This window comes from Lepidochelys olivacea, assembly GCF_965140295.1.
Source record: "Lepidochelys olivacea isolate rLepOli2 genome assembly, chromosome: 1".
Classification (NCBI taxonomy): domain Eukaryota; kingdom Metazoa; phylum Chordata; order Testudines; family Cheloniidae; genus Lepidochelys; species Lepidochelys olivacea.
The window spans coordinates 220,633,500-220,657,268 of record NC_140411.1 but is presented as its reverse complement, the minus strand read 5'-3'; the positions used below and the strand labels follow the sequence as shown (position 1 = coordinate 220,657,268).

Genomic DNA, 23,769 nt, shown 5'->3' with positions numbered 1-23,769 from the left:
AGAATTTAAGTTCATTACGTTAAGACATTTTTTTTGAAAGAACTAAGGAAAGAACAAAAGAATTAATTGGTTCACTTTGGTGTTTTCGGAGGTTTCATCTGGAAACATTTAAACCACAGATAGCTGTCTCCCCACCCCTGCCCTGGCCCTAGATGGTAGAAAAGTAATATTATCCCCTTGTAATAAATAGGGAAACTGAGGCGCAAAAAGGACATGTGAGATTCAGAACCAAGAAGACAGCCAAGGAGTCCCAAGTTTCGGACTGCTAACCCACTCTAATTCACTAGACCCGCCCCCCACTCCTGCAGAGCCAGGGATAGAACCCAGGAGTCCTGGCTCCACCCCCTCCCCTCCAACCATTAGACCCCACTCCCCTCCAGGGGAATATTTTGAAGCAGGATTAAAAGTGGAGGGGTGGGAAAAAGTGGAGCAGACACTCACCTTGGACGGCCCCAGGGTTGCAGCTGTTTGTGTAACAAGAGGTGATGTTCACAAGCATGGTGATATTATGCAGGTAGGTCAGCGTGATGTTGCTGAGCTCTCAGCTCTCAGATGCCAGGCACGACTTAGCCATGTAGGAAAAGGAGTTTGTCTCAGTGGAAGGGAAATAGAGAATCAGCTCTTAGCTCCTCAGTACACCCCAGCTGCTCCAACTGCTCCTCAATCTAATCTCATCTTCCACCCCTGATAGATTCCTCTCTTCTGTCTGATCCAGTCCCCCCGACCACCCACTGCAATTCCCCCAGCTCATCCCATCCCCCATCTCAGGCTAAACCAGTGGTTTTCAACCTTTTTTCATTTGCTGACCCTGTGAGGAAATGGGATTCGTTCAGAATATTTTGCATGAACATTCTGTGAGCCTCAGTTTCCCCTATGTGCTGGATGATTAACTGGGGGAGGGGAAAAGGTGTTTTCTTTGCAGAACAATCCAGAGAGCCAAGTGGGGCCTGGGCCCAGACAATTGCCTGGCGATTTGGTACCTCGCAGCTGCCGACCCTGGCCCAGTGCAGGAAACCAGCCAGTTTTGGCCAGCCAGAGGACAAAGACCTGAGAAGAAGGCCAAGTGACCCTGGTTGCCCAGGAAGAAAAACAAAGAACTGGGGAGGGGCCTGGCCAGCCGAGAGTACCTCCTGAGTAAGTGGGGCGTGCCTAGATTCCTTTGGGTGTACGTCTCCCTCTCGTGTCCAACCAGGGGGACCAGCTGAGGGGCTCATGGTGAGACCTAGGGGTGCTGAAGGCTCCGAAGTTCAGTCCCAGGAGGCAGAGAAGCCAAGGGGCTCGCCCCAGGGAGAGAGTGTGACCTGAAGGGGATTGACACACTGAAGGGGTCCTCCCAGGGGCTGTGCCAGAGCTGGTGAAGAGCACCTGGACCTGGGGATGGGTGATGGACCCATAAACAATTCTGAAGGGAGGCGTGGACTACTTTGAAAATCTTAGACAGAGTTTGTGGACCCCTAGGGGTCTGCGGAGCACAGATTGAAACCCACTGGTCTAAACTAAGCAGCCCCGAACCCTAAGTCAGGGGGTGGGGGAGGAAAGGTTTACTAAGCAGTCCCAGCTCCAGGAGAGAAGTGGGATCTAGTGGGTCAGAGAAGGGGGTCTGGGAGCCAATGTTCCTTAGTTCTATCCCAGCTCTGGGAGGGAGGTCCAGAGGTTAGAATGGGAAGAGAGGGGATGGGGAGCCAGGACTCCTGGGTTCATACCCTGGCTCCGGGAGGAAAATGGCATCTACATTTGGTAGGAATCTTGTTTCACTCACCCAGGTTGAATGCAGCTGTGATTACGAGGCAGGTCCCTTCCGAGGGGGTGCAGGACTGTACAAGGCTGGAGTACGATTCCTCTTTTGATTCACACACCTCGCATAGCAGAGCGCTCCCTCGTGGTTGGAAAAATCTCTTCTCAGTGCAAAACCCAGCTCCTCACGCCTCCCCAGGCAGTGGCAATAGGATAAATACCATCAAGAATGAAGAGGTGGTGCTGTGGTAGTTCTTACTGCCAATGCCATCTCACTGAGCATGTGGGCAGGTAGATCTTGGAGAAATTCCATGTGCCTTTGTCCCAACTCTGACCAGTTCCATTCAATTCAACGTATGGGGAAAGGCATCTTGCTAGCTGGTTATTTGTATCTTCTTCTTCAAAGCCATAGACAAGTCTGTTTGCGACATGAGTGTCTGTGACTAGAGTATTCCAACACAATATCACCATGCGGGTGAACATCGCCTACTGTGACACTGATGGCTGCAACGCCGGGGCAATCCCAGGTGTGTGTCTGCTGCAAACCTAGACCCCCTACTCCAGCCACACCTGCATGGAGAGAACTCAGGAATCCTGGCTCCCAGTCCCTGCCCCCACTCTAACTATTAGACCGCATTCCCCTCCCAGAGCCAGTGGTAGAACCCAGGAGTCCTGGCTCCCAGCCCTCCCACTCTAACCACTAGACCCCACTCCCAGCGCTGGGATCGAGTCCAGCGTGTGGTGACTCCCCACGCTGGGTGACTGTGTGTGTCTGACTGTTCTCAGTGCCAACCGTGAGCCTCATTCCCAACGGCTGGCAGTGCCCATCATGCTACGTCGTGGGGGCAGATCGCTGTGAGGACATGGAGCCCTTACCCTGCACTGGCGCCGAGGATCATTGTGTTGAGATCACGGGGACATTAACAATGGGTAATTCCACCAGATCTGGGAGGGGAGCCTCAAGCAGGTAGATACCCAGCCTCCTGGCTCCCAGCCCCACCCTCCTCTGACCCACTAGACCCTCCCTGAGCCAGGAGCAGAACCCAGGAATATTGGCCCCTAACCACTGGACCCCACTTCCCTCCCAGAGCAAGGAATAGAACCCAGAATTACTGGCTTTCAGCACCCCTCACTCTATTCACTAAACCCCATGCCCCTCCATTCTGGGGCATCAATAAAACCCAGGAACCGGGGGCCCAGTCCCTCTGCTTTAACCACTAGACTGCTTTAACCTCCCAGAGCTGCGTGCAGTCCTGCTGGGAGGGGAGTGTGTGACAAACATCATGGGGGTTGGGGGAGGATGTGGGAGCGCCCAATCACACCTCTTTCCCCCCCATTCAGGTGACATCACTGTGACGAAAGCTGCGGCTGGGTGCAGCTCCCCTGGAGCCAGCACCCTGAGAGTGGGAGTAAAGAAGTATGCCCAGGGTGTGGTGGAAATGCTAACCCAGGCCAAGTGCTACCCAGCTCCTAAGGCCGGTAGAGTCATCAGGGAGCCCTGAACCATGGCCCAGCGTCCTCCCCTTCTCCTGCTCATATGGGCGGCAGTGAGCCTCCCCCTGGGGGCAACTGGCTGCTGCTTCTCTCTCTTTTTGGGGGGAGTGGGGGGTGGGGGGAGATTGCAGTTTCCTTTCGTTCACTGGCTGAATAAAACATGTGATGAGCCAAAGAGGTGGCCTCTGTTCTGTGCACAAGAGATACTGGCAGGAAGAGAACCCAAGAGTCCTGAAACCCAGCCCTCCATGCTCTAATCCGCCTGATCCCACTCCTGTCCTAGAGCTGGGGATAGAACCCAGGAGTCCTGGCTCCCAGCCTCCCATGCTCTAACCCACTAAACCTCAACCCCCTCCCAGGGCTGCCTCTACCTCCTCCCCAAAGGCAAGGCCCAGGTGGCTGGGGAAAGGCACAGGCTGGCTCAGCTGCCTCTGGGGAAGGAGGGCTGTGGGCACTGGAGGCCGCAGCTTACCCAGCCATGCCAGCGGGCGGAAACATGCCAGAGGAGAGAAATGTGCTTCTGGATTAATTTCACAATGCTTAGGGCTGTGAAATCTCCCATTTCCATCATGGGCAGCCTCAGGTGACCTCTTCAGGGCAGGTATTTGCCAAAGTGCCTGACTTACTCACAGCCAGCTGCTTCATCGCTGCTCTGTTCATGGCAGCAAATGCCTGGGCACCATGTGGGCGCCCCTGCCCTTCTGCCTGCTACCCGCTTGGCTGGCCACAGCTGAGTCCATCCATCCCTGGGCACAGGGAGCCAGGCCCTGGAGTTTAGGATTGACAGGCATCCGGTTTTCATCCAGAACATGTGGTCAAAAAGGGACCCTGGTGGCTCCAGTCAGTACTGCTGACCAGGCCATTAAAAGTCCGGTTGGCGGCACAGCGGGGCTAAGGCAGTCTCCCAACCTGCCCTGGCTCCGCTCAGCTCCCAGAAGCAGCCGGCATATCCAGCCCCTAGGTGCAAGGGCAATCAGGGAAGTGCCAGGTGCTGCCCCTTCCCCCAGCACTGCCGTGGGTGCAGCTGTGTGTGCGGCACCTGCAGACGCAAAGCCACCTGACCACCCCTGTGCCTAGGAGCCAGGCATGCTGGCCACTTCTGGGAGTCGTGCGGAGTCAGGGCAGGCAGGGATCCTGCTTTACTCCACTGTGCCACCAACCGGGAGCTGCCTGAGGTAAGCACCAACAGGCTAGAGCCTGCACCCCGAACCCTAACTCCCTCCCAGACCTTGCACCCCGACCTGCACCCCAAACCCCTGCCCCAGGTCGGAACCTCCTCCCACACCCTAACTCCCCAGGGCCAGCAGGGAGCTGTGAGCCCCGGCCTGGTATCCTCCCCTTGTGCTGCTCGGTGCAGGAGGGAGGGCTGCAGTTCATCTCCTGTGGGCAGCCGCTGGGTGTTGCTTCTCTTTGGGGAGGGGAGTGTTGTGGTTTCCTTTTGTGCATTGCATGACTGAATAAAGCATGTAGTGGGGCAAAAAACCCAGCTTTTTTTATGTTCACAAGAGATTACTCCTGAGGTAATTCTGTGCCAAAAAATTAAAAACTCTGCACACAATATTTTAAAATGGCAAAATTCTGCTAATTTTGTCCATAAATAAATGTGGAGGCTCCAGTGTGGCAGTGGGGAGCACAGGTCACTGGCTGCATGGAGGTGGGAGATCACCCTGCAGCCCTCTTCCCCCCCAGGACAGGGATTCAGCGGTGAGGTTGCACCCGACCTGACACAGTACAAGGGCCGGGCCTGCCCCAGAAGCACCCCCAGAAAAACCAGATGTGGCAGGCAGGCTCAGCCCAGCAAGATCCAACTGTGAGGGGGCTCAATGTGGTGTGATCCAGGTGTGGGGTGAGAGGGTTCTCTGTGGGGCAATCTGGGTGTGGGCAGCTTAAAGGGAGGTCTGGGTGTGGGTGGGGATCTGTAGGCACAGGGGCTCATTGAGGGGTTCTGGGTGCAGGGGAAATGGACTCTGCAGGGGGGTGCAGGTGAATGTGGTCAGGGCTCAGCAGGGAGTCTGAGTGTGGTGGGCTCAGCTGGGGGGTCTGGGTGCTGGGGGAGTGGGGCTTGGTGGGGTGACAGTCCAGGGGCAGCTGGTTGGGGCTCAGCAGGGTGGGGGTCCGGGTGGTTCATCAGGCTGCTCCAGGGTTATTTTAGCATATTCTGAAGTCCCACCCTTCTCCCTCATATCTCCCACCCCTCCCCCACCCGCAGCAGCCCAGTTGAGACTAGTAGCTGAGCCTGGCACAGGTTAGGAGCCACCAGCCAGTGCATTCAAGCCCCCTCCACCCCGGAGTGATTTACCTCTCTGACAGTTGTTCTGGGCACCCGAAACGATGCCCCTGCACTGCTGGGGAGGGACGTGTGACCGCTTTTGTTGCTTCCCTTTGCTTTCCCATCAGAAAATCATTTTTCTATGGGGAAGCAAAGAAATCTTCAGAGAACATGAATTCTGCGCACATACAGTGGCGCAGAATACCCCCAGGAGTAACCAGTGCTAGATGCCATCTGCCCTTATCAGGAAGAAAAGCTGAGGCTAGTTATTGCTCCTCTGGAACAATGCATATGAGAAGCTCTCACAACAAAGCACAAGAGGAAAGAGCATTCTTATCATGCATTCTTCTTGTGTTGTCATTTTACTGTGATTCTTCAGAGAATAAAACTGAACTCTGTCTAGAAAAGCATGAGTGTATCATTTGCCACATGAATCAGTGGATAGTGACCTCTGTCATGCAATAAAGGTGATAAGCATTTGTAACACTAACGCTAATGCCAGGAAATAAAGACCAATCTCTTAACAATAGTCCTGTGTGTCAAGTATTTTTTATATGGGGTCAGAAGAAAATAGAATCTTTGGCAAAAATGGACCTAATGAAGCCACTTGAATAGTTGAGACTGGCACAGAAACAGACAAGGAAGGTTGTAGTACTGTTTCCATATTTTCCTTGCAGAAATATCAGAGTGAAATCCCCCAGACTGCTACAGGTGGCAGACATAGAGACACTGAAGATTTACAGTATTTTCCAGGTTTCAGAGTAGCAGCCGTGTTAGTCTGTATCCGCAAAAAGAAAAGGAGGACTTGTGGCACCTTAGAGACTAACAAATTTATTTGCGCATAAGCTTTCGTGAGCTACAGCTCACTTCATCGGATGCATTCAGTATTTTCCAGTGAGAGGATGTAGGAATGCCAAACTAAGTCATTCTACAATTTCAATACTGTGATCCATGCAAGAATGTCACTTGTGTTGTGGGAATTAATTATTTAATGTTTAAGTCCATTGAATGTGTAAAGTGCTTAGCATTATTATTCATGACAAAGACACTTCAGTCCTGACTTGTACTTTATTAGGGCAGTAATTACTGTGGTGATTCAGGTCCACACTGCCCTGCTTCTATCGGTGAGGAATGGGGAGCCGGGAGCCTCCAGGCAGTAGCCAGGCTCCCTGCGGGAAGCTGGCAGCCCAGGCCTTAGAGGCACTTTGTGTTAATATTTTGTGCCTTATTTGCCCTGCTACTATATGTATTGTATCTACTACCAAAGACAATTATGTTCAGGAAAACTTGAGTAACATCCTTCATGTAGTAAATAACAAAAGTTTTGAGTCTTGAAGAAAACAACAGTTGCATCAGTTAGATCACTTTGAGCTTTGTTGAAACACACAGATTAAGATCTACTACATAGAATATTAAAGGATAAGTGCTGCTTTGAAAAGTGATTCTAAAAAATGGTATAACACTGTTCCACATTCATTGTGTCTCAGTGACTCTAGGTCAAAGCTGCTGAATTTATAAGCACAGAGATGGATTGTCAAGCTGCTGTCCTTCCAAACTCATATGGGAAATGTGAGTCACGATGGGTTTTTCTTCCTGGCTCAAGCATCCCCAGCAATAAAGGTTCTGCAGTTAACACTTGTTAACAAGGCAGTTGTCAATGCATGAGGCAGAATGGAATCCAGCTCCTTCTTTCCAAGCTGCGGTGGCTCTACAGGGGAAACAAGAGTAAGAAGTAGCAAGATTTTATCTGGCCATGTCTATACTACCACTTATGTTGGCAAAATTTATGTCATTCAGGGGTGTTAAAAACCACACACCTGAGTGACATAAGGTATGCCGGCATAAGTGGTAGTGTGCACAGCACTGTGTCGGAAGGAGAGCTTCTCTCACCAACATAGCTACCACCTCTAGTAGGGGGTGGTTTAATTATGTTGACGGGAGATAGAGCAGCTGCATGAGAGATCTTACAGTGGTGCAGCTGCATCTGTACAGCTGTGCCGTTGTAAGCTGTCTAGTGTAGGCATAGCCTTAGTCAACCAATTCAGCAGATATGACTCCGAACACACACAGGGAGGAGATCTGTCAAGTAAGTGCCCATTGTCACAGTCACTTTTCACCATTTACCCACGTGAACACTCTTGATCCATGAGGCAGTAGGTAAAGACGAAAAGCCTTCTTTTATGAGGCAACTCCATCCTGCAGATAAATGTTTTCCCATACTTGTGTGCTGAGACAATCCCAAGCAACTGCCCATTGGCACATCTCAAGCAAAGCAATCTAAGGGCTCCACTAGCACCAGAAATTTGTCAGATGAGACACACATAGGAACCCCTTCAGGCACCAGGCCCCGGGTGAGGGGGATGAGGGGGTTGTGGGGCAGGGGCTCCAGGGTGAGAGGGATGGGGGGGTCGAGGGGCAGGGGCAATGGACCCCTGGGTGAAAGGGATGGGGAGGTTGAGGGGCAGGGGCGACAGGCCCCAGGGTGAGAGGGATGGGGGTAATGGGGCGGGGGCGATGTGCCCCTGGGTGAGAGGGATGAGGGGGTCAAGGGGCGGGGGCAACGAGTCCCTGGGTAAGAGGGACGGAGGGGTCATGAGGCGGGGGGCGATGGGCCCCTCGGTGAGAGGGATCGGGGGGGCTTGGGCGACGGGCCCCTGGGTGAGCAGGATTGGGGGGACGTGGGCAACGTGCCCCTGGGTGAGAGGGATGGGGGGTCGAGGGGCAGGGGCGACAGGCCCCTGGGTGAGCGGGATGGGGGAGCAGCGCAGGGGTCAGTCAGGTTCTTTGGTAGGCAGGTGGGAGAGGGGGGTGGCCTTTCCCACAAAGCACCGCCCACCCCGCTCTGATTTGCATATGACCCCGCCCCTCCCTACTGTGACCCCGCCCCTCTCCCTCCCCTATCATCTGTGGCTGTAGCCCCGCCCCCGCTGCTGTTGACGTTTGCGGAAGGAAGCGCCCAGCTTGGGGCAGTGACGTCGGGCAGCGCGGGGCCCGGCCCCGGCCCGAGGCCGGCAGCATGTGGGGGGCAGCCGATGCGGTGAGTGCGACGCTTCCCGCCCGCCCCTCCCCCCCCCGCTTCGTATAGAGCCCCCCCCCCTCCCCTCCCCTCCCCGGCCCGCCGCCTCCTCCGGAGCCGCCCCACGCCGAGAAACGCCCCGGCCCCTGAACCGCTTCGGCTTCCGCCCCGCGCTGCGGCCGGAGTGTGGCCGCCCCGTATCCCGGCAGTGCGGGGCGGACCCGTGTCTGGCCGCGGGGCGGGGGCTGTTTGTGGGGGAGGTGTCTGGTTTTCCGCCTGAGGGGGAGGGGTTCTAATTTATGCAGGGTTTATACCCCCCCCCGGCCCCCCAAGTCAGCGCTGCCGGGCCAGCCACGGGCGGGAAGTGACGCTCCCAGCAAGCCGGGGGAGCTGCAAGGGGGGAACATGAGAGGGGCCGTAGTGGGTCAGCCCAGGGGTCCGTCTCGTCCAGCGTCCTGCCTTCCAGCAGTGGCCAGTGCATCGCAGGGCAATTGTGGCGTGATCCATCCCTTGTCCTCCCCTCCCTGTTCTTTTCTGAACCTTGTTATGTATTTGGCCTTCACAGCATCCCCTGACAATGAGTTCCACAGGTTGTGCCTTGCCTGAAGAAATACTTCCTTTTGTTTGTTTTAAATCTGCAGTCTGTTAATTTCGTTGGGCGACCCCTCCTTCTTGTGTTCTGTGAAGGGTAAATAATGCTTCCTTATTTACTTTCTCCACACCACTCATGATTTTATAGATGTATCATATACCTCCCCTTAGTTCAAACTGAACAGTCCCAGTCTTCTTAATCTCGCCACGCATGGAAGATGTTCCATACCTTTAATCATTTTTGATGTCCTTCTCTGTACCTTTTCCAGTTCTAATATAGCTTTTTTGAGATGGGGTGACAAAAACTGCAGGCAGTAATCAAGGTGTGGACATACCATGGAGTTATATAGTGGCATTATGATATTTCCTGTGTTATCTATCCCTTTCCTAATGATTCCCAATATTCTGTTCGCTTTTTTGACCGCTGCTAGGAATTGAGAGGATATTTTTGGATATCCTATCCACAGTGACTCCAAGATCTCTTTCTTCAGTGGTAATAGCTAATTTAGATCACATCATGTTGTATGTATGGTTGGGATTATATTTTCCAATGTCCATTACTTTGAATTTATCAACATTGAATTCAATCAGCCATATTATTTTTGCCCAGTCACCCAGTTTTGTAAGATCCCTTTGTAACTCTTTGAAGTCTGCTTTGGACTTAATTAGCCTGAGTAACTTAGTATCGTCTGCAAATTTTGCCACCTCGCTGTTTACCCCCTTTCCCAGGTCAATTATGAATATGTTGAACAGCACTGGTCCCACTACATGTCCCTAGAGGATGCCACTATTTACCCCTCTCCATTCTGAAAACTGACCATTAATTCCTACCCTTTGTTTCCTGTCTTTTAACCAGTTACTGATCCTTGAGAGGACCTTCCCTCTTATCCCATGACTGCTTGTTGAAGAGCCTTTGGTGAGGGAGTTTGTCAAAGGCTTTCTAAAAGTCCAAGTACACTATATCCACTGAATCACCCCTTAAAGAATTCTAATTAGATTGGCGAGGCATGATTTCTCTTTACAAAAGCCGTGTTGACTCTTCTGTAACAAATTGCGTTCATCTGTGTGTCTGATCATTTTGTTCTTTGCTATAGTTTCAACCAGTTTGCCCGGTACTGAAGTCGGGCTTACCAGCCTGTAATTTCCAGGATCGCCTCTGGAGCCTTTTTAAAAATTGGTGTCACATAGCTATTCTCCAGTCATCTGGTACAGAAGCTGATGTCAGTGATAGATTGCATACCACAGTCCTGCTATTTCATATTTGAGGTCCTTCGGAACTCTTGGGTGAATACCATCTAGTCCTGGTGACTTCTTATTGTTTAATTTATTTGCTCCAAAACTTCCCCTATTGACACCTCATTCTGGGACGGTTCCTTGGATTTGTTACCCAAAAAGAATGGCTCAGATGTGGGGATCTCCTTCACATCCTCTGCAGTGACGACCAATACAAAGGTTTCAGAGTAACAGCCGTGTTAGTCTGTATTCGCAAAAAGAAAAGGAGTACTTGTGGCACCTTAGAGACTGTAGCTCACGAAAGCTCATGCTCAAATAAATTGGTTAGTCTCTAAGGTGCCACAAGTACTCCTTTTCTTTTTGACCAATACAAAGAATTCATTGTGTCTTTGTGATGGCTTTATCCTTGAGTGTCCCATTAGCATCTCTTTCTTCCAGCGTCCCTCCGATTGTTTGGCAGACTTCCTACTTCTGGTGTACTTAAACATTTTTTTCCTGTTAGTTTTTGAGTCTTTTGCTTGTTTTATTTGTTTATTAGTCTTTTCCTAGGGTTTTTTTTATATCTTCTCACTTTAGCTCACATGCCTTATGCATCCCCAGTGCACTGACCAAAAAAACCCACCTCAATTCAAAATTGCTTTTATAGATCTTTTGAGAAACCCTCCCTCATACTACACTCTCTCATTCTTCCTTCAAAAAAGGATCCTTCCCATGTAACCCATTCCCAAAGGAAAGGTCAGAGTGTTGCTGTTATTATTATGTACTTGTATTGTGATAGCTGCCAGGAGCCCCAGACATGGACCCTATTGTGCTTGGTGTTATGCAAACAAAGAACAAAAGACAGTCCCTATCCCATGATGACCGGAGACAACAGCTGGATTATTGATTTGGTAATTTAACTGATTTTGGAAGGAAAGCTTTCGCAAAGAGGCAGATCTAGGTGGTTAAGCTCGGTTAGTCTGATTTCCTCTTGGAGCTCTTTCTATGACTCTCAGATGAGTGCTATATTTCTGCAATTCGTCTTGTGAGCTGCATTGTCCCAGAGGCGTGCAGCTGTCTTGGTGGGGCATGGATGGCGATGTGATCACAATTGTAGCTGGTTCCTAGTCCACTAATGGCCTTTAAGACCAGTGTCAAGGCCTTGAACCGACGCTGGAAATGTGCTGGGAGGACAGTGGTGATGTACGTACAGTTGTCCATCCCAGTGAGGAGGTGGGCAGCTACATTATAAAGAACTTGGGGAAGGCATTCTTTTCATGTTAGCTCCCAGATAAAGTGCATTACAGTAATGCAGACTGTAAGTAACAAATACCTATCATTGTGACCAAATCTTTATCAGAGACTAAGGAGCGAACTGAAAGAGAAGACTTGCCTTTACCACCAATGTTACTTGATGATTTAGCATCCGTGCTGAATCCTACAGGACCCTGAGACTTCATAACATGTTGACAAATGAGGGGGCTGTGGAGATGCCCTCTGTGGATATGTCTGCATTGCAATATGTCCTACATTGCAGGATTAGTGGGACTCGAGTCATCTTACCTGTGTTAGGGAACCTTAGGCTTGAGTGTCTACATTGTAATTTAACCCTAGGTTAAGAATTTTCTGACCCATGTTAGAACCTAGGTGCTCTGGCATCCATACTGCAGTGCACAGATCTGAGTCAAAGTAACCATATCTCACAATCCCTAGTGCCACACAACTAAAATGTGGCTACTCTAGCCGTAGGACTGAGGTGCACTGTGGGAATACATTACTGCCTGCCCTGTATATTACCAAGAAGCAGCTCGCTTTGCAAAAGTCTTGATCAGTTCACTCTCCATTGTAAACTAAGGAGGCTCTCTGATAGTGTGCTTGCAGATCAGTGATCAGTACAGAATGGATTAACGCTGACCTGAACTGCTGCAGTTTGAAATGGGGGTGTGGCTTTCATTTTCAATAGAGTGGATTGGAGATTGTTGGGATAGAGAGGACGAAGGAAGTTGTCCCATGGAATAGTGGAATACTTTTGGATGACTCCCGGGACCTGAGTTGAGCAGGGCTGCATCTATACTGCAAAGCAGTAGGTCTTGGACCCTGGCTCCCAGCTTGATTCAAACTTGTACCCTGGGTCCTGCCTTGATTTGAGGTTGAAGCCTCCAGCCCTGCAGGGTCCTGGGACCATGGGTCTGAGCCCTGGATTAACACAACTATAGTGTAGACAAGGAGGGGGGTTAGCCTTGAGCCCAGGCTCAAGCACAAGCTTATATTGTAATGTAGACTTACTCTGTGAAACAGGATGATAGCGAGTTCCTCAGGATATTTCCCTTTCAACCAGTATTTCTTGATTTTGCTCTGATTTAATCTAAGTAGGCTATACTTCATCTTGCAAGCATTGTGACATCCTGGTTATATCTTAGAAAATGAGATACACAACTGGAATTCATTGGTGTACTGTTTGTAGCTGAACCCATGTCCATCCACCTGTCCAGAGGCTTCACATATGTATTGAAGAGGAGAGGGGGAAAAGTGGATTCATCAAAGGGTTCTCTAAGTGAGGGTCCTCAAGGACAGGTTGGAACCATTGCTGCCTACTTCAGGGTATATACGCAGGTTAGGAGCACTTTATGGTCAACTGTGTTGAAAGCTGTGGAGTCTTTGAGTTGTAGCCTTCATCCATTGCAATGCAAAAGTTTGGGGTTTTTTAAACCACCACTGTGCTGTGACCTCAGAGTTGATTGTGAGGCATCCACGATCTTAACCATGGTCATGTGATTTTGGAGTTCGGTTGTCACTAGTATTTAAATATTTTTGCACAGAAACAGGACATTAGGAATGTCCTCTGAATTGAGTATGTACTTTTCAAACGATAGATGGGCTATTGCATTTTTCCGGGAGGATGGCATGTTCCCTTCTCTGAAGGATGCATGCATTATACATTTTACAGTTACTTTTCACTTGCTTTCGCAAGCCAAGGAGGGGTATATGTCATGTTTGCATGCAGTGGGTTAAATGTTTGTAAGGGCTTCCAAGCATGTCATTGTGTGTGAAGGATTCTGTTAGGGGAGGGTGTGACAGTTAATGTTGTGTGGTTCAGTTCCAGATTTTCAGCCTTCGCAAGTCCTCTCGTCAATGATTTCTGCAAAGTAGGATGAATGCTCTGCCAGTGGTTGGTGCTTGAGTACAATGTTTGGATTAATGGTAAAACAGATTCTTTCAATCTTATTCTACATCATCAAATTAAGTTGTCAATACGTGTGACTGTTTGTTCTTTTTTTCTGCTATCAACACTTTTAAAGTCTCTTACTGACCTCTCTCTGTAACTACATTTAATGATTAGAATGACACTTCTGTTATAGTGGAGATAAAGCGCTGATTCTGTTGCAGTGAAAGAAATTAGGTCTGTATGTTCTTGTCCCCAGATTCCCTAACAGATGTTGTAAGTACTGTTGTTTGGAAACTTACAAATTTTACTGGCATATCTAACTGACTAAGGTGTCTTCTGAATGGGTTTACAAATATAACAGAAAAGTTCAAATATGTACAAAAATGCTAACTGTAAATATACCTAAATTCAAGAGTACTGAATTAGTTTTCTTTCAACTTATCTAATGACATCTGTGGTACAAACCAGTCCAAATTTGACATGTCTAGCCTCATCCATTTTAGAGTTATCGAAGCACAACATTTCTGATTGATCTGTATGGAGAAAATGTGTTCTGTTCTCCCCCTCCTTCTTCCTTAATCCTCTTTCTCCCCCTCCCCCCAATTAATAAAAAAAATAGCTTGTGTTGTGTTTGCTTCATCCTCCCTCCTTCAGGTCTCTCCCCCCCCCCCCCCATATATATTTTTAAAAATAGTTTAACAGATTAGGTTCAACTGAATGAGGTTGTTAAAATGAAAGCTGGAATTCAACCTTAGCTTCAGACAAGGCATTAGATCCCTGTGTGGACTCTCATTCAGAATTCAAGTGGCCTTAACTGAATTAAGGCTACTTTAATTCAGAGGGGCATCCACACAGGGATTTAATTCAGTTTCACTAATCCACTTTTAAAGTTAATTTGGATTCATTTTCCTGTGTAGACAAACGTGACAGGATACTGGAGTAGGTGGACAACAGGTCTGGTCCCTTCTGGCAATCCCAGTGTTTCTTGATCTGGGTTTTTATTTTTTTATTAAATTTTTCAGGATCATTTGCTTCTAAGATACAGTATTTGGTAGGATCTCTGTGCTGTTTCCCCTCTCCCCAAAACGCATGTTCATTTGCTGAGCATCACCACAGCAACACCTATTTGTCCGTATGTTAAGCCAATCTCCTGGCAAAACATTCCCTTTCGCTGAACTGACCGCACTAGTGGTGTTCTGGACTTCAGCCCAAGTATGGGCTGACATGGAGAATCGGAGCCGGGGTGACTCTCCCTCTTGCTCCTTCCTCTTAGGAGACTCTCTCTCTCTGCTCGGTCGCTTATTAAGAAGCTTTGGAAAACAGCTCAGCTCCTAGGAATGGAGTGTCTGGACCATCGGTGCCAGGGGTAGGATCTGTCCTCCGAAGCAGAGGACAGAGCAGGTAGGGAGTATTAATTTAGCTGAGTGTCCCTCCTGCCAGCCTTGAAGAGCTTGCTTAAGCAGGCTCCAGGTTGGCTGAGTGGGAAGGTACTGAGGAGGGAAATGAGCAGGCAGCTTTCGGGATGTCAGTCGGCTAGCCCTCTGCATCACCGAGAAGTTTGAACCTGTTTCAGGGTTAGGAGCTGGATGCTGGGGAAGAGATAGCTGGGAATATATGGTAAAACCAGTGGGTAAAATCTGCCTTGCAGTAGGAAGGGAAGGTTAACAGTGGGAGAGCTATGATCCAGCAGGGAGGGAGCAGCAGAAGTGCTCGCATAGGTAGGTGGTGGATGTTCACTGTTCAGTTTCAGTGATGTTCGTCATTTAACTTGAGCAGGGGGACCTGGACTTTGGAATGTGCTACTGGATGAGTCAGTTGACCCCTGTGCTTAAAAAGTAGGCAACCTTTTGCAGGATGTCTGGGAGGCACCATCTCTCTGTGTCTGCCCACGAGAGGTGCAAGTAAATGAGACTCTGATAGATTTTAATGCTCTATATGTTTAAAGGTTACCACCCGACTGGTGCTCCTGGACTCAGGGTGTGTTTGCACTGAACTGGGGGTGTAATTTCCAGCTCAGATCATGCTAGCATGTCAAAATTGAAGTGTAGCTGTTACAGTGGGAGCGGCTAGCCACCCAAATTTGATTGGGCAGATTGGAAGAGGCCCTGGAGGTGTTTTGCCTTCTTCTGTAGCATGGGGCACGGGTCACTTGCAGGAGGATTCTCTGCTCCTGGAAGTCTTTAAACTAAGATTTGAGGACTTCAGTAGTACAGATATAGGTGTGAGGTTTTTTGCAGGAGTGGTGGGTGAAATTCTGTGGCCTGCATTGTGCAGGAGGTCAGACTAGATGATCATAATGGTCCCTTCTGACCTAAATATCTATGAATCTATGAAATGCTGATAAAAACAGCTGGAACAATAATCAGATGATTACATGTCCCTCAAGTGGGAATGTGTTCACTGTTTGTCATAATGTGTTCACAGTCTGAGGGCGTTGATAGAACCCCATATGCTTTTCGGTGCCCAAGCAGCAGCAGTGACCAGAAGCAGTACTTCTTTCTGTGTGCTTGGCTAGAAGGTTGTGACCTTTTCTTTGGACTCTGCTGCTGCTATCTGTGCCTCAAGATTAGATTACTTTATCCAGCCTCTTGGTGGGACTAAATTTTGGAGACTATTCAAAATCTTCACCTTGCTTGTTGGTGTGGATTGATTTAAATCAACAAGACGGAAACCTCAATTTTAATCTTGATTTGTATTTATACTTTTTAGTTATCTTCCTGAAGAAAGGTTGATTCGCACTGGTTGGTAACTACTGCCACTAGATACAGCCTTTACACTAAATGTGGTACTGTTTTTTGCTAACTAGAAGGATACACTGTATCTATACACATTTACTTAAGCAAGTTATATAGCTTAATTTACATTTATTCAGATTAATTTTTATATTTATATTATGTTAGAAAATGGTGAATGATGCATTTCTTATTTACTAGTTAATTTACTTTTAATTTGCGTCAAGCTCTGTTTGAATGGAAATTGAGTCAATTAAAATGCACAAAAACCAGCATTTTAAAGGTTTCAGAGTAACAGCCGTGTTAGTCTGTATTCGCAAAAAGAAAAGGAGTACTTGTGGCACCTTAGAGACTAACCAATTTATTTGAGCATGAGCTTTCGTGAGCTACAGCTCACTTCATCAGATGCATGCCGTGGAAACTGCAGCAGACTTTATATATACACAGAGAATATGAAAAAATACCTCCTCCCACCCCATTGTCCAGCTGGTAATAGCTTATCTAAAGTGATCATCAGGTGGGCCATTTCCAGCACAAATCCAGGTTTTCTCACCCTCCACCCCCCCACACAAATTCACTCTCCTGCTGGTGATAGCCCATCCAAAGTGACAACTCTTTACACAATGTGCATGATAATAAAGTTGGGCCATTTCCTGCACAAATCCAGGTTCTCTCACCCCCCTCCCAAAAACCACACACACAAACTCACTATCCTGCTGGTAATAGCTCATCCAAAGTGACCATTCTCCCTACAATGTGCATAATTAAGGTGGGCCATTTCCAGCACAAATCCAGGTTTTCTCACATCCCCCCACCCCCATACACACACAAACTCACTCTCCTGCTGGTAAAATTATTTATGAGTTAAATAAAACTACCTTAATGTGCTGTATAGATAAGGGAAAAAAAAGTTTTATCAAAGCATGTTTTGCATCTAAAACTAAACAAAGGCAGTATTATCTGTAGTTGGTTGTTTCTGGTCACCATGTCCTTTAGGGTTTTGTAAGTAGTAGATCTCATCCTCTCACACTTAACTTTTATTCACAAAGTGGGAGAAAAGAGCAAAGCTTTCCTAATTTCTCAACTACCATTGGCTCCTTAACTGTGAATGAACTAGTCACTGAAGTGAATTAGTTGAATAAACTGAAAGTAAGAAAATATTTTCTCTGTACCTGCGGAGGAGGCTACTGCTGTTAAAAGCTGATTTAGCATTTCAACAAACGCTGGTTCCAGGTGCTTAGCCAGTGAGTTCTGCTAGTTCAGTAGTATGACATTCTTTGAAACTTGGCAGCTAATGTACTACTTAATATATTTTAATTTAATTTAAATTATTATAGTCGATTTTAGTAAGTTTAAACTTTATGCCTTAACATAGGTTGTCATAATTGCAGATTTAAATAGGTTTATTTTTTTAAAAAAATCTGTGTTTCACTTAAATCAAAATATAGATTTAAGTCTTAAAATGAGATTTTATTTATGTATTTATTTTTAATCCTAGGTATTTATTCATCCAGTTGCTTCTTCAGCCGTGTTTCTTAAAGGGAATATATTACACCTGTGCTGTATGGTTTGAATTGGATTCTGTCTGTTACCCAGTGAAATTTAAGAGTTTGGCTTTAATCAAAAGGCTCTAAATGGTTTGGGTCCTAATTTCTGAAGAAACTTTCCCTCTCCTTGTCTGGTAGTACAGCAGGTGAGATCTGTGGAGGTACTTGAGCTAGCAATACCCAGGTATAATTGGAATGGGGTTGCTGGTAGGGCCTTCAACTCCGGAAATCACTCACTGTCTCTCCTTGGTTGGACACAGCCTGAGTCTGTTGACCTTGAGCGCTTTCTGAAGGCCTGTATGTTTTTTTCCAGGCATTTGAGAAAGGCCTGAATGGGAAGGGTTTAAGCCAGTTTATGGGGTACTATTTATTAAACTAGACCGATGGAAGAGTGAGGAAGTCTCTAAGGGAGCCTGATCTCCAGGGTGTTGTGCCTGCCTTTCTTGCCCCATATCGTAGCTTTTTAGCTTTTTTTCCAAATAAGAGTTGTATATTAATTTTTAAAAAATCGAGACAAACTAGTGTTTCTGAAATAAGACTTTTATAAATAATGGATTTTCACAGAAGATATTTTTTGTGATTATTTCAGGAAATGCTTCAAAGAGCATCAGAAGAATTTTCTCCAAAGATGGAGATTCCTGAGGAGGAGATGGATACAACTGATACCCAATGGGGCTGGTTTTACTTGGCTGAATGTGGCAAATGGCATATGTTTCAGGTATCTAAACATGGGATTATGTTATCTATGATAACTTCCACACTGTCAAATGTACTGTATTTAAACTTTTTAAATGTCCTTTCTGGTTTGTTTTGAAGACTGATTCAAACACTCAGTGTTCAGTTAGCAGTGAAGACATTGAAAGGAGCTTCAAAATGAATCCAGAAGGCTCTGTTTCTTTTACTACTGCAAAATTTAACTACAAGTTAGACTTTTCAGGTATGTCTTTCTCTAACAATAAAGTATTTATATATTTGTAGGTTTCTCATGACAAGAGTTGACCAGTACTTTTTACGTGCTCTTGGCCTTAACTAGCTCTTGTATTGTAGTGCAAAAAAGCACAATTGGGAAGGCCTTCTTTTATATGAACGTACATTTGACATTTTATGGAGACAGTCATGTGGTTCAGGCTTCTAGCTTTGTTACTCTAAGTAGCATACCCTATTCAGTAACGCTGGTGTTTGCCCTGTCTCCTCTCACTTGAAATATAAGTCGTGCTGTACTGTAAACTCGGAGAAATGGAAACATTAAAAGTTTGTTTTCTTCTAAATATTCAAGCGGCAAGTGTTGCAGAAAACGATTTTCTGTCTTCACACAAACTATATAAGTAATGTTGATAAAGTGAAGTATCTGCCAGCTGAATTATATTGTCAACAAGCCAACTCTGATATGTTCATCAGAGCATCAGATATCATTTTCTAGAAAATGACTTTATGTAAAGATCTTGTATATTCATATTCTATGGACTCTTTATCACAGGTTACTAATGGTTTCCAGTGTAGTTACTGTGTAGTTCATTTTTAAATACATTTTACTTATGTAGAAAGTTGCGATGTAATAGCTTCTCATTCTGGATATTTCAAATATTGTACGTATAGTTTCATCTGTATTTTCATATTAAACTGACCAAAGACCTGTCATGCTCAGGTAATGTGGGTGTTCTGTTTTGTGGATAACAGTCTTTGTATATCTTAGCCTACAGTTGTAGGGTAATACAGTGGTGGACTGTATGAAAGCATGTACATTCATGCAGAATTTTGTATTTTGTTAAATTCTTTTTGTAATAGCTTCTTTAGTTTACTTTTAAAAACAGATTTTGTAAACTATATTTAAATCTTGAATCTTTGCTTAAAAATGCTAAAGGCAGCTGTTAAGCATAACATAATTTTCAGCATACCGTTAATATAGTATCACTTTTATATTTAAATGTGGTACAAAGATGTTAGCTTCTGCACTGCATTAAAATTAGCATTTAGATGCAGAAGTCTAGAGTGTAATCCTGGCCTTATTAAAATCAATGTGAGTTTTGCCATTGGCTTAAATGTGCCAGGATTTCATCACTAGTGAATATGCACTGTCTGTCTTAAGTACTTATTTAGTACGAATTCCCATGGTATGTGGGAGCTCTGCTAATGTTTTGTGCATTCTAATATTAGTAATGTTGGAAAATAATATTTTGGAATGCTTCTCTCAACGCTTGAGACAATAATTCCTATTCGGCAACTCTAAAAACATCATTTTCTGGGTGATGTGCTATATCCAAACGCTTTACATTTCTGTAGATTGACTGTTTCTGGTACTCACTTAATTTTCATTTTATATACAGTGATGAAACAAACCAATCTGACTACTGGAAAACAGCGTCCAATAAAGCGAGCTCCCTTTTCTATCAGTGCCTTCAGGTAAGAACTAAAGGTGATTCATCATTGGTTTAATTCATCATTGCTCTAGTAAGATGAACTAGAAACATTTTAAAATTTCTTCATTATTTTTTATCCCCCCTCAAATTAAATCTGGGGACACAGATTGGAGCGGGAAAGCGAAGGAGGAGGAAATCTCTCCTTGCTCATTAAAAATAACTATCCACAGTTTGAATCCCCGTTCAGGACCCAAGCGCTGTGTCAAATTATAGATTAGTAAAAAATTCTGTACAGCGTAGGAATCCTATTGGGGAAAGAGAAAAGCTTCAACTCTTGGGTGTGATTGTTTTAACTTGTATTTTTGTGTTTGAAGTTATATCTGTGAAAATGAGGCTATCCCAATGCCTTCACACTGGGAGAATGTAAATACAGAGGAACCGTATCAGGTAAGAGCTATTATGACATGGAACATACATATGATGAAAGAACAATGGACTTCAGTGAAACTATACTAACCTCTCTTTTTCCAGCTTATTCCTTTGCAAAAACAAACAAATGAATATAATGAAGTTTCTAGTCTGTTTGGGAAAACAATGGATAGCAACCGAATTAAAAGAATTCAGAGAATTCAAAATCTAGACTTGTGGGAGTTTTTTTGCAGGTGAGATTATTTCTAAAACAAACATTGTACTAGATCTGCTAATAGAATAAATCTCTTTTAAAGTCATGCAGCAGAAATAGTTAAAATGCATCTAATTATAAAACTGTTGGAATACTTATTGTGTCTGCACCCTTTCTTCATCTGCTCTCTTTTTCCTTTTTCCTAATTGGTCCTGCTCGTGTGTTTATAGTCATATATCAGCATTCCTATTAAAGATCCTGATATTTTTATGGATTTGGAATTTAATGATACTTCTGTAACAACCATAAGTTAAAGATCACAAACTGCTTAAAACTTGAAAAGCAATGAGAAAATTGAAAAGCACTGTTGCAATAAAATTTTCATTTGGGCTGACATTTGATATGCAATTTCTAAGGTTCAAATTTTAAACTAAAGAAAAAATCTTTTTTTAAAAAAGGCATGCAAAGCAATCTGTTTCAGATCTAATTTTTATTTTGGTCACTAAAGTCAGCAGGTATGACTCAACATGCACATGAAGCAGATTTGTGGGGTAAGAAGGTACCATTTTTACAAAATCCCTTTTCAGATTAGAACTGCACTTTAAATTGATTAAGCAGTGTGTTAATTTCCTGATTTAACAGTTGTGAAAAATACACTGTCTTTGATGTAGAGGGAAAAGCATAACCGCACAAATTGTAGATTGGCATTCACAGCCTTTGTCATTTACTGTTATATTCTAGGAATGTTAAGACTACATCTGTTTTTTCTAAAGATGGGTTCAAATGCCTTCGAAGAAGTTCACGTCCAAATCTGAATTTAACTTTGCAGCCATTTTTCAATTATTTAAAAAAAAAAAAAGATTTTGAAAGGCTTTATCAAAAGTTGAATTTGTCTGAAACAGGGAAACAGTTTATCTGCAGTTGTTAGTCTCTTGGAGAAAGTTACATTGAAAAATGTTTCTAATTTTGAATGGTTGTATGAATGGTTTGATGTGAATTCCTCTTTGGTTATTAAAGGAGTTGAATAGCTGAATGTCCCTAGCCCATGTTGCTAGAAAGATAATTTTTCTTCATGGACAATAAGGTACCAAACCTTACCACAGTTTCATGATCATTTTTAATATATCAAATCTTTGAACAGTAAATAGTCATCCAACTGCTAAAGAATGTGTGGCAACATCTGCAAGCTCCCTCATCAACATATGGAAAGGAAGAGCACAAGCACAGCTACCTTGTCATGAAGGATGACATTAGGTTCTCTTCTAAGCCTCTCTATGTGAGCTCGCTGGTAGAGGTGACTACAGTCATTGTTCTCAGAAAGTATATGTGGTGGACCCCAAGATTTTGTTATGATGGAGTGAACGTGTCACAACAGACTCCTTGTAAAATGAGCCTTCATAGGGTTGTATTCGTTGCGTGTCTAGTGACTCAAAACAAGTACTCCCGACTTGTCAAGTTTCTCACCTTACCATTTTCTTTTTATGAATTTTAGTGTAGGGTGAAGTCTCTCTGTTGGATCCAGCTCGGTGCAGCAAATCCAAGTTTAGTCTGTCAGTATTGCAGAAGCCATTGCTGGCTTGAACGTTCCTGCTTTCTTTCCCGCTAGATATTGTATGGGGCAGGGTGAGTTAGGAGTTCTTGAGTTTTGTTCCCACGTCTTCTCTGATCAGTCTTTTATTTAATATTTGCACTTCACAAACATCATGTATCACACGGTTGCCCTTGGAAATGTCAAAATATACTTTTCTAGAAAAGGAACTTATAAAAAGTCAACATGAAGATATATTGGACCATTTTGACAATAAAATCAATAAGTAAACAATGAAAAAATATTAAGGTGCTACATGGGCTTAAAAGGTGCTATGCTGTAGATGAAATTGTATGGTATATTGTATTTAAAAAATACCTTGTGATCATGTAATTGCACGCTTCTAGTGAATATTTGCAGAGAGAGGTGTCTTAAGATTGCATATTGAGTCTTAATTTTCTCGTTTCCTGGCTTTTGAGTGATTAATTTTTGCAACTTTAGCCTTCTCTTAATGTATTGGTATGGAATGTATTTAAGTATATAAATACAGATACAATTAAAAATTTTATTTGCTTTGATTGGTGCTTTTGTACCAATCTTGCTACTTTGAAACTTGTATATCTAAGTGTTGCTGTTGTAACAATGTATTGCGTTAAAGTGGATTTCTATAGAGGTATCCCTGAAGCTTTTCAATTTGAGGCATACTTCTGTGAATAAGAATATCAGGAAATGATACTAGATCCCCACTGACTTCAGAGTTCGCAATGCAGATTTGTTTTCTCTTCGATTTTCTACCTTTTGCTGAAAAGGGGAATTGATGGGCAGCAGGGACCACTGCACAATAAAGTGTGTGCTTTAAAAACTCCAAAGATATGGAGTTCCCACTACCCTGTTTTTGGAAACATGAACTCAGGAATGGGAATCTGTTGTTGCGTGCAGAATGATTTTTACAGTATTGCAATATTACTATGTGTTAGTTGCAAAGTAATATACAGTATTAAAATTTTGTGTTCAGTGGAGTAGAAAGACAGAGGGGAATCATCTCAGTCCAGAAACTGTTTGCCCTTATTTTTCCATTTGGGGAAAACCTAAAGATTTGTCTCAAAGGCTCAGCTGCTTTCTGGGGTGAAATAATGTGTGTCTGACACAGTCATTTTGAGCAGGCGAACCTCATCACTAAGGCCATGATTTTGTCATGGATAGTTTTAGTAAAAGTCATGGGCAATAAACAAAAGGTCATGGAAACTGTCCCTGACTTTTACTAAAATCATCCCTGACAAAATGGGGAGGGAGGAGGGTCCAGCACCCTGTTACCCACCACCTCCCTGCAGCAGCTGGGAGCTGCAGGGATTCCATTGCCCAGTGGCTGGGAGGGGTTCCCCGCTGCCCGAGTGGCAGGGGAGCTGGGGGCGGGGGAGCGCAACCCTGCAGCTGCTGAGCAGCTCTGGGGTCCTCTGCTGCCATGGCTGCATCTGGGAGCTGCTCGGGGGGGTGGGGGTGA

General features: G+C 45.2%; 1 protein-coding gene across 7 annotated transcripts in view; it reads left to right on the top strand.

The window, feature by feature from the left end:
• The first annotated feature begins 8,451 nt into the window (after nucleotides 1-8,451).
• PARP11 (poly(ADP-ribose) polymerase family member 11) overlaps nucleotides 8,452-23,769 on the top strand; it is a 28,941-nt gene continuing 13,623 nt past the window's right edge. For 5 of the 7 annotated variants that reach the window (XR_014712150.1, XR_014712151.1, XR_014712152.1 and 2 more), the window contains exons 1-6: nucleotides 8,452-8,534; nucleotides 18,351-18,479; nucleotides 18,578-18,698; nucleotides 20,086-20,161; nucleotides 20,493-20,565; nucleotides 20,650-20,780. Coding sequence is in view for 4 of the 7 variants with exons in the window: in XM_084631924.1 (XP_084488050.1) it covers nucleotides 8,514-8,534; nucleotides 18,351-18,479; nucleotides 18,578-18,698; nucleotides 20,086-20,161; nucleotides 20,493-20,565; nucleotides 20,650-20,780 (551 nt within the window). In the remaining 3 variants the exon portion in view is untranslated. Of the gene's footprint in view, nucleotides 8,535-13,413; nucleotides 13,518-18,350; nucleotides 18,480-18,577; nucleotides 18,699-20,085; nucleotides 20,162-20,492; nucleotides 20,566-20,649; nucleotides 20,781-23,769 lie in introns of those variants that run through there. The other 2 variants (XM_084631925.1, XM_084631926.1) reach the window with 2 other exon arrangements.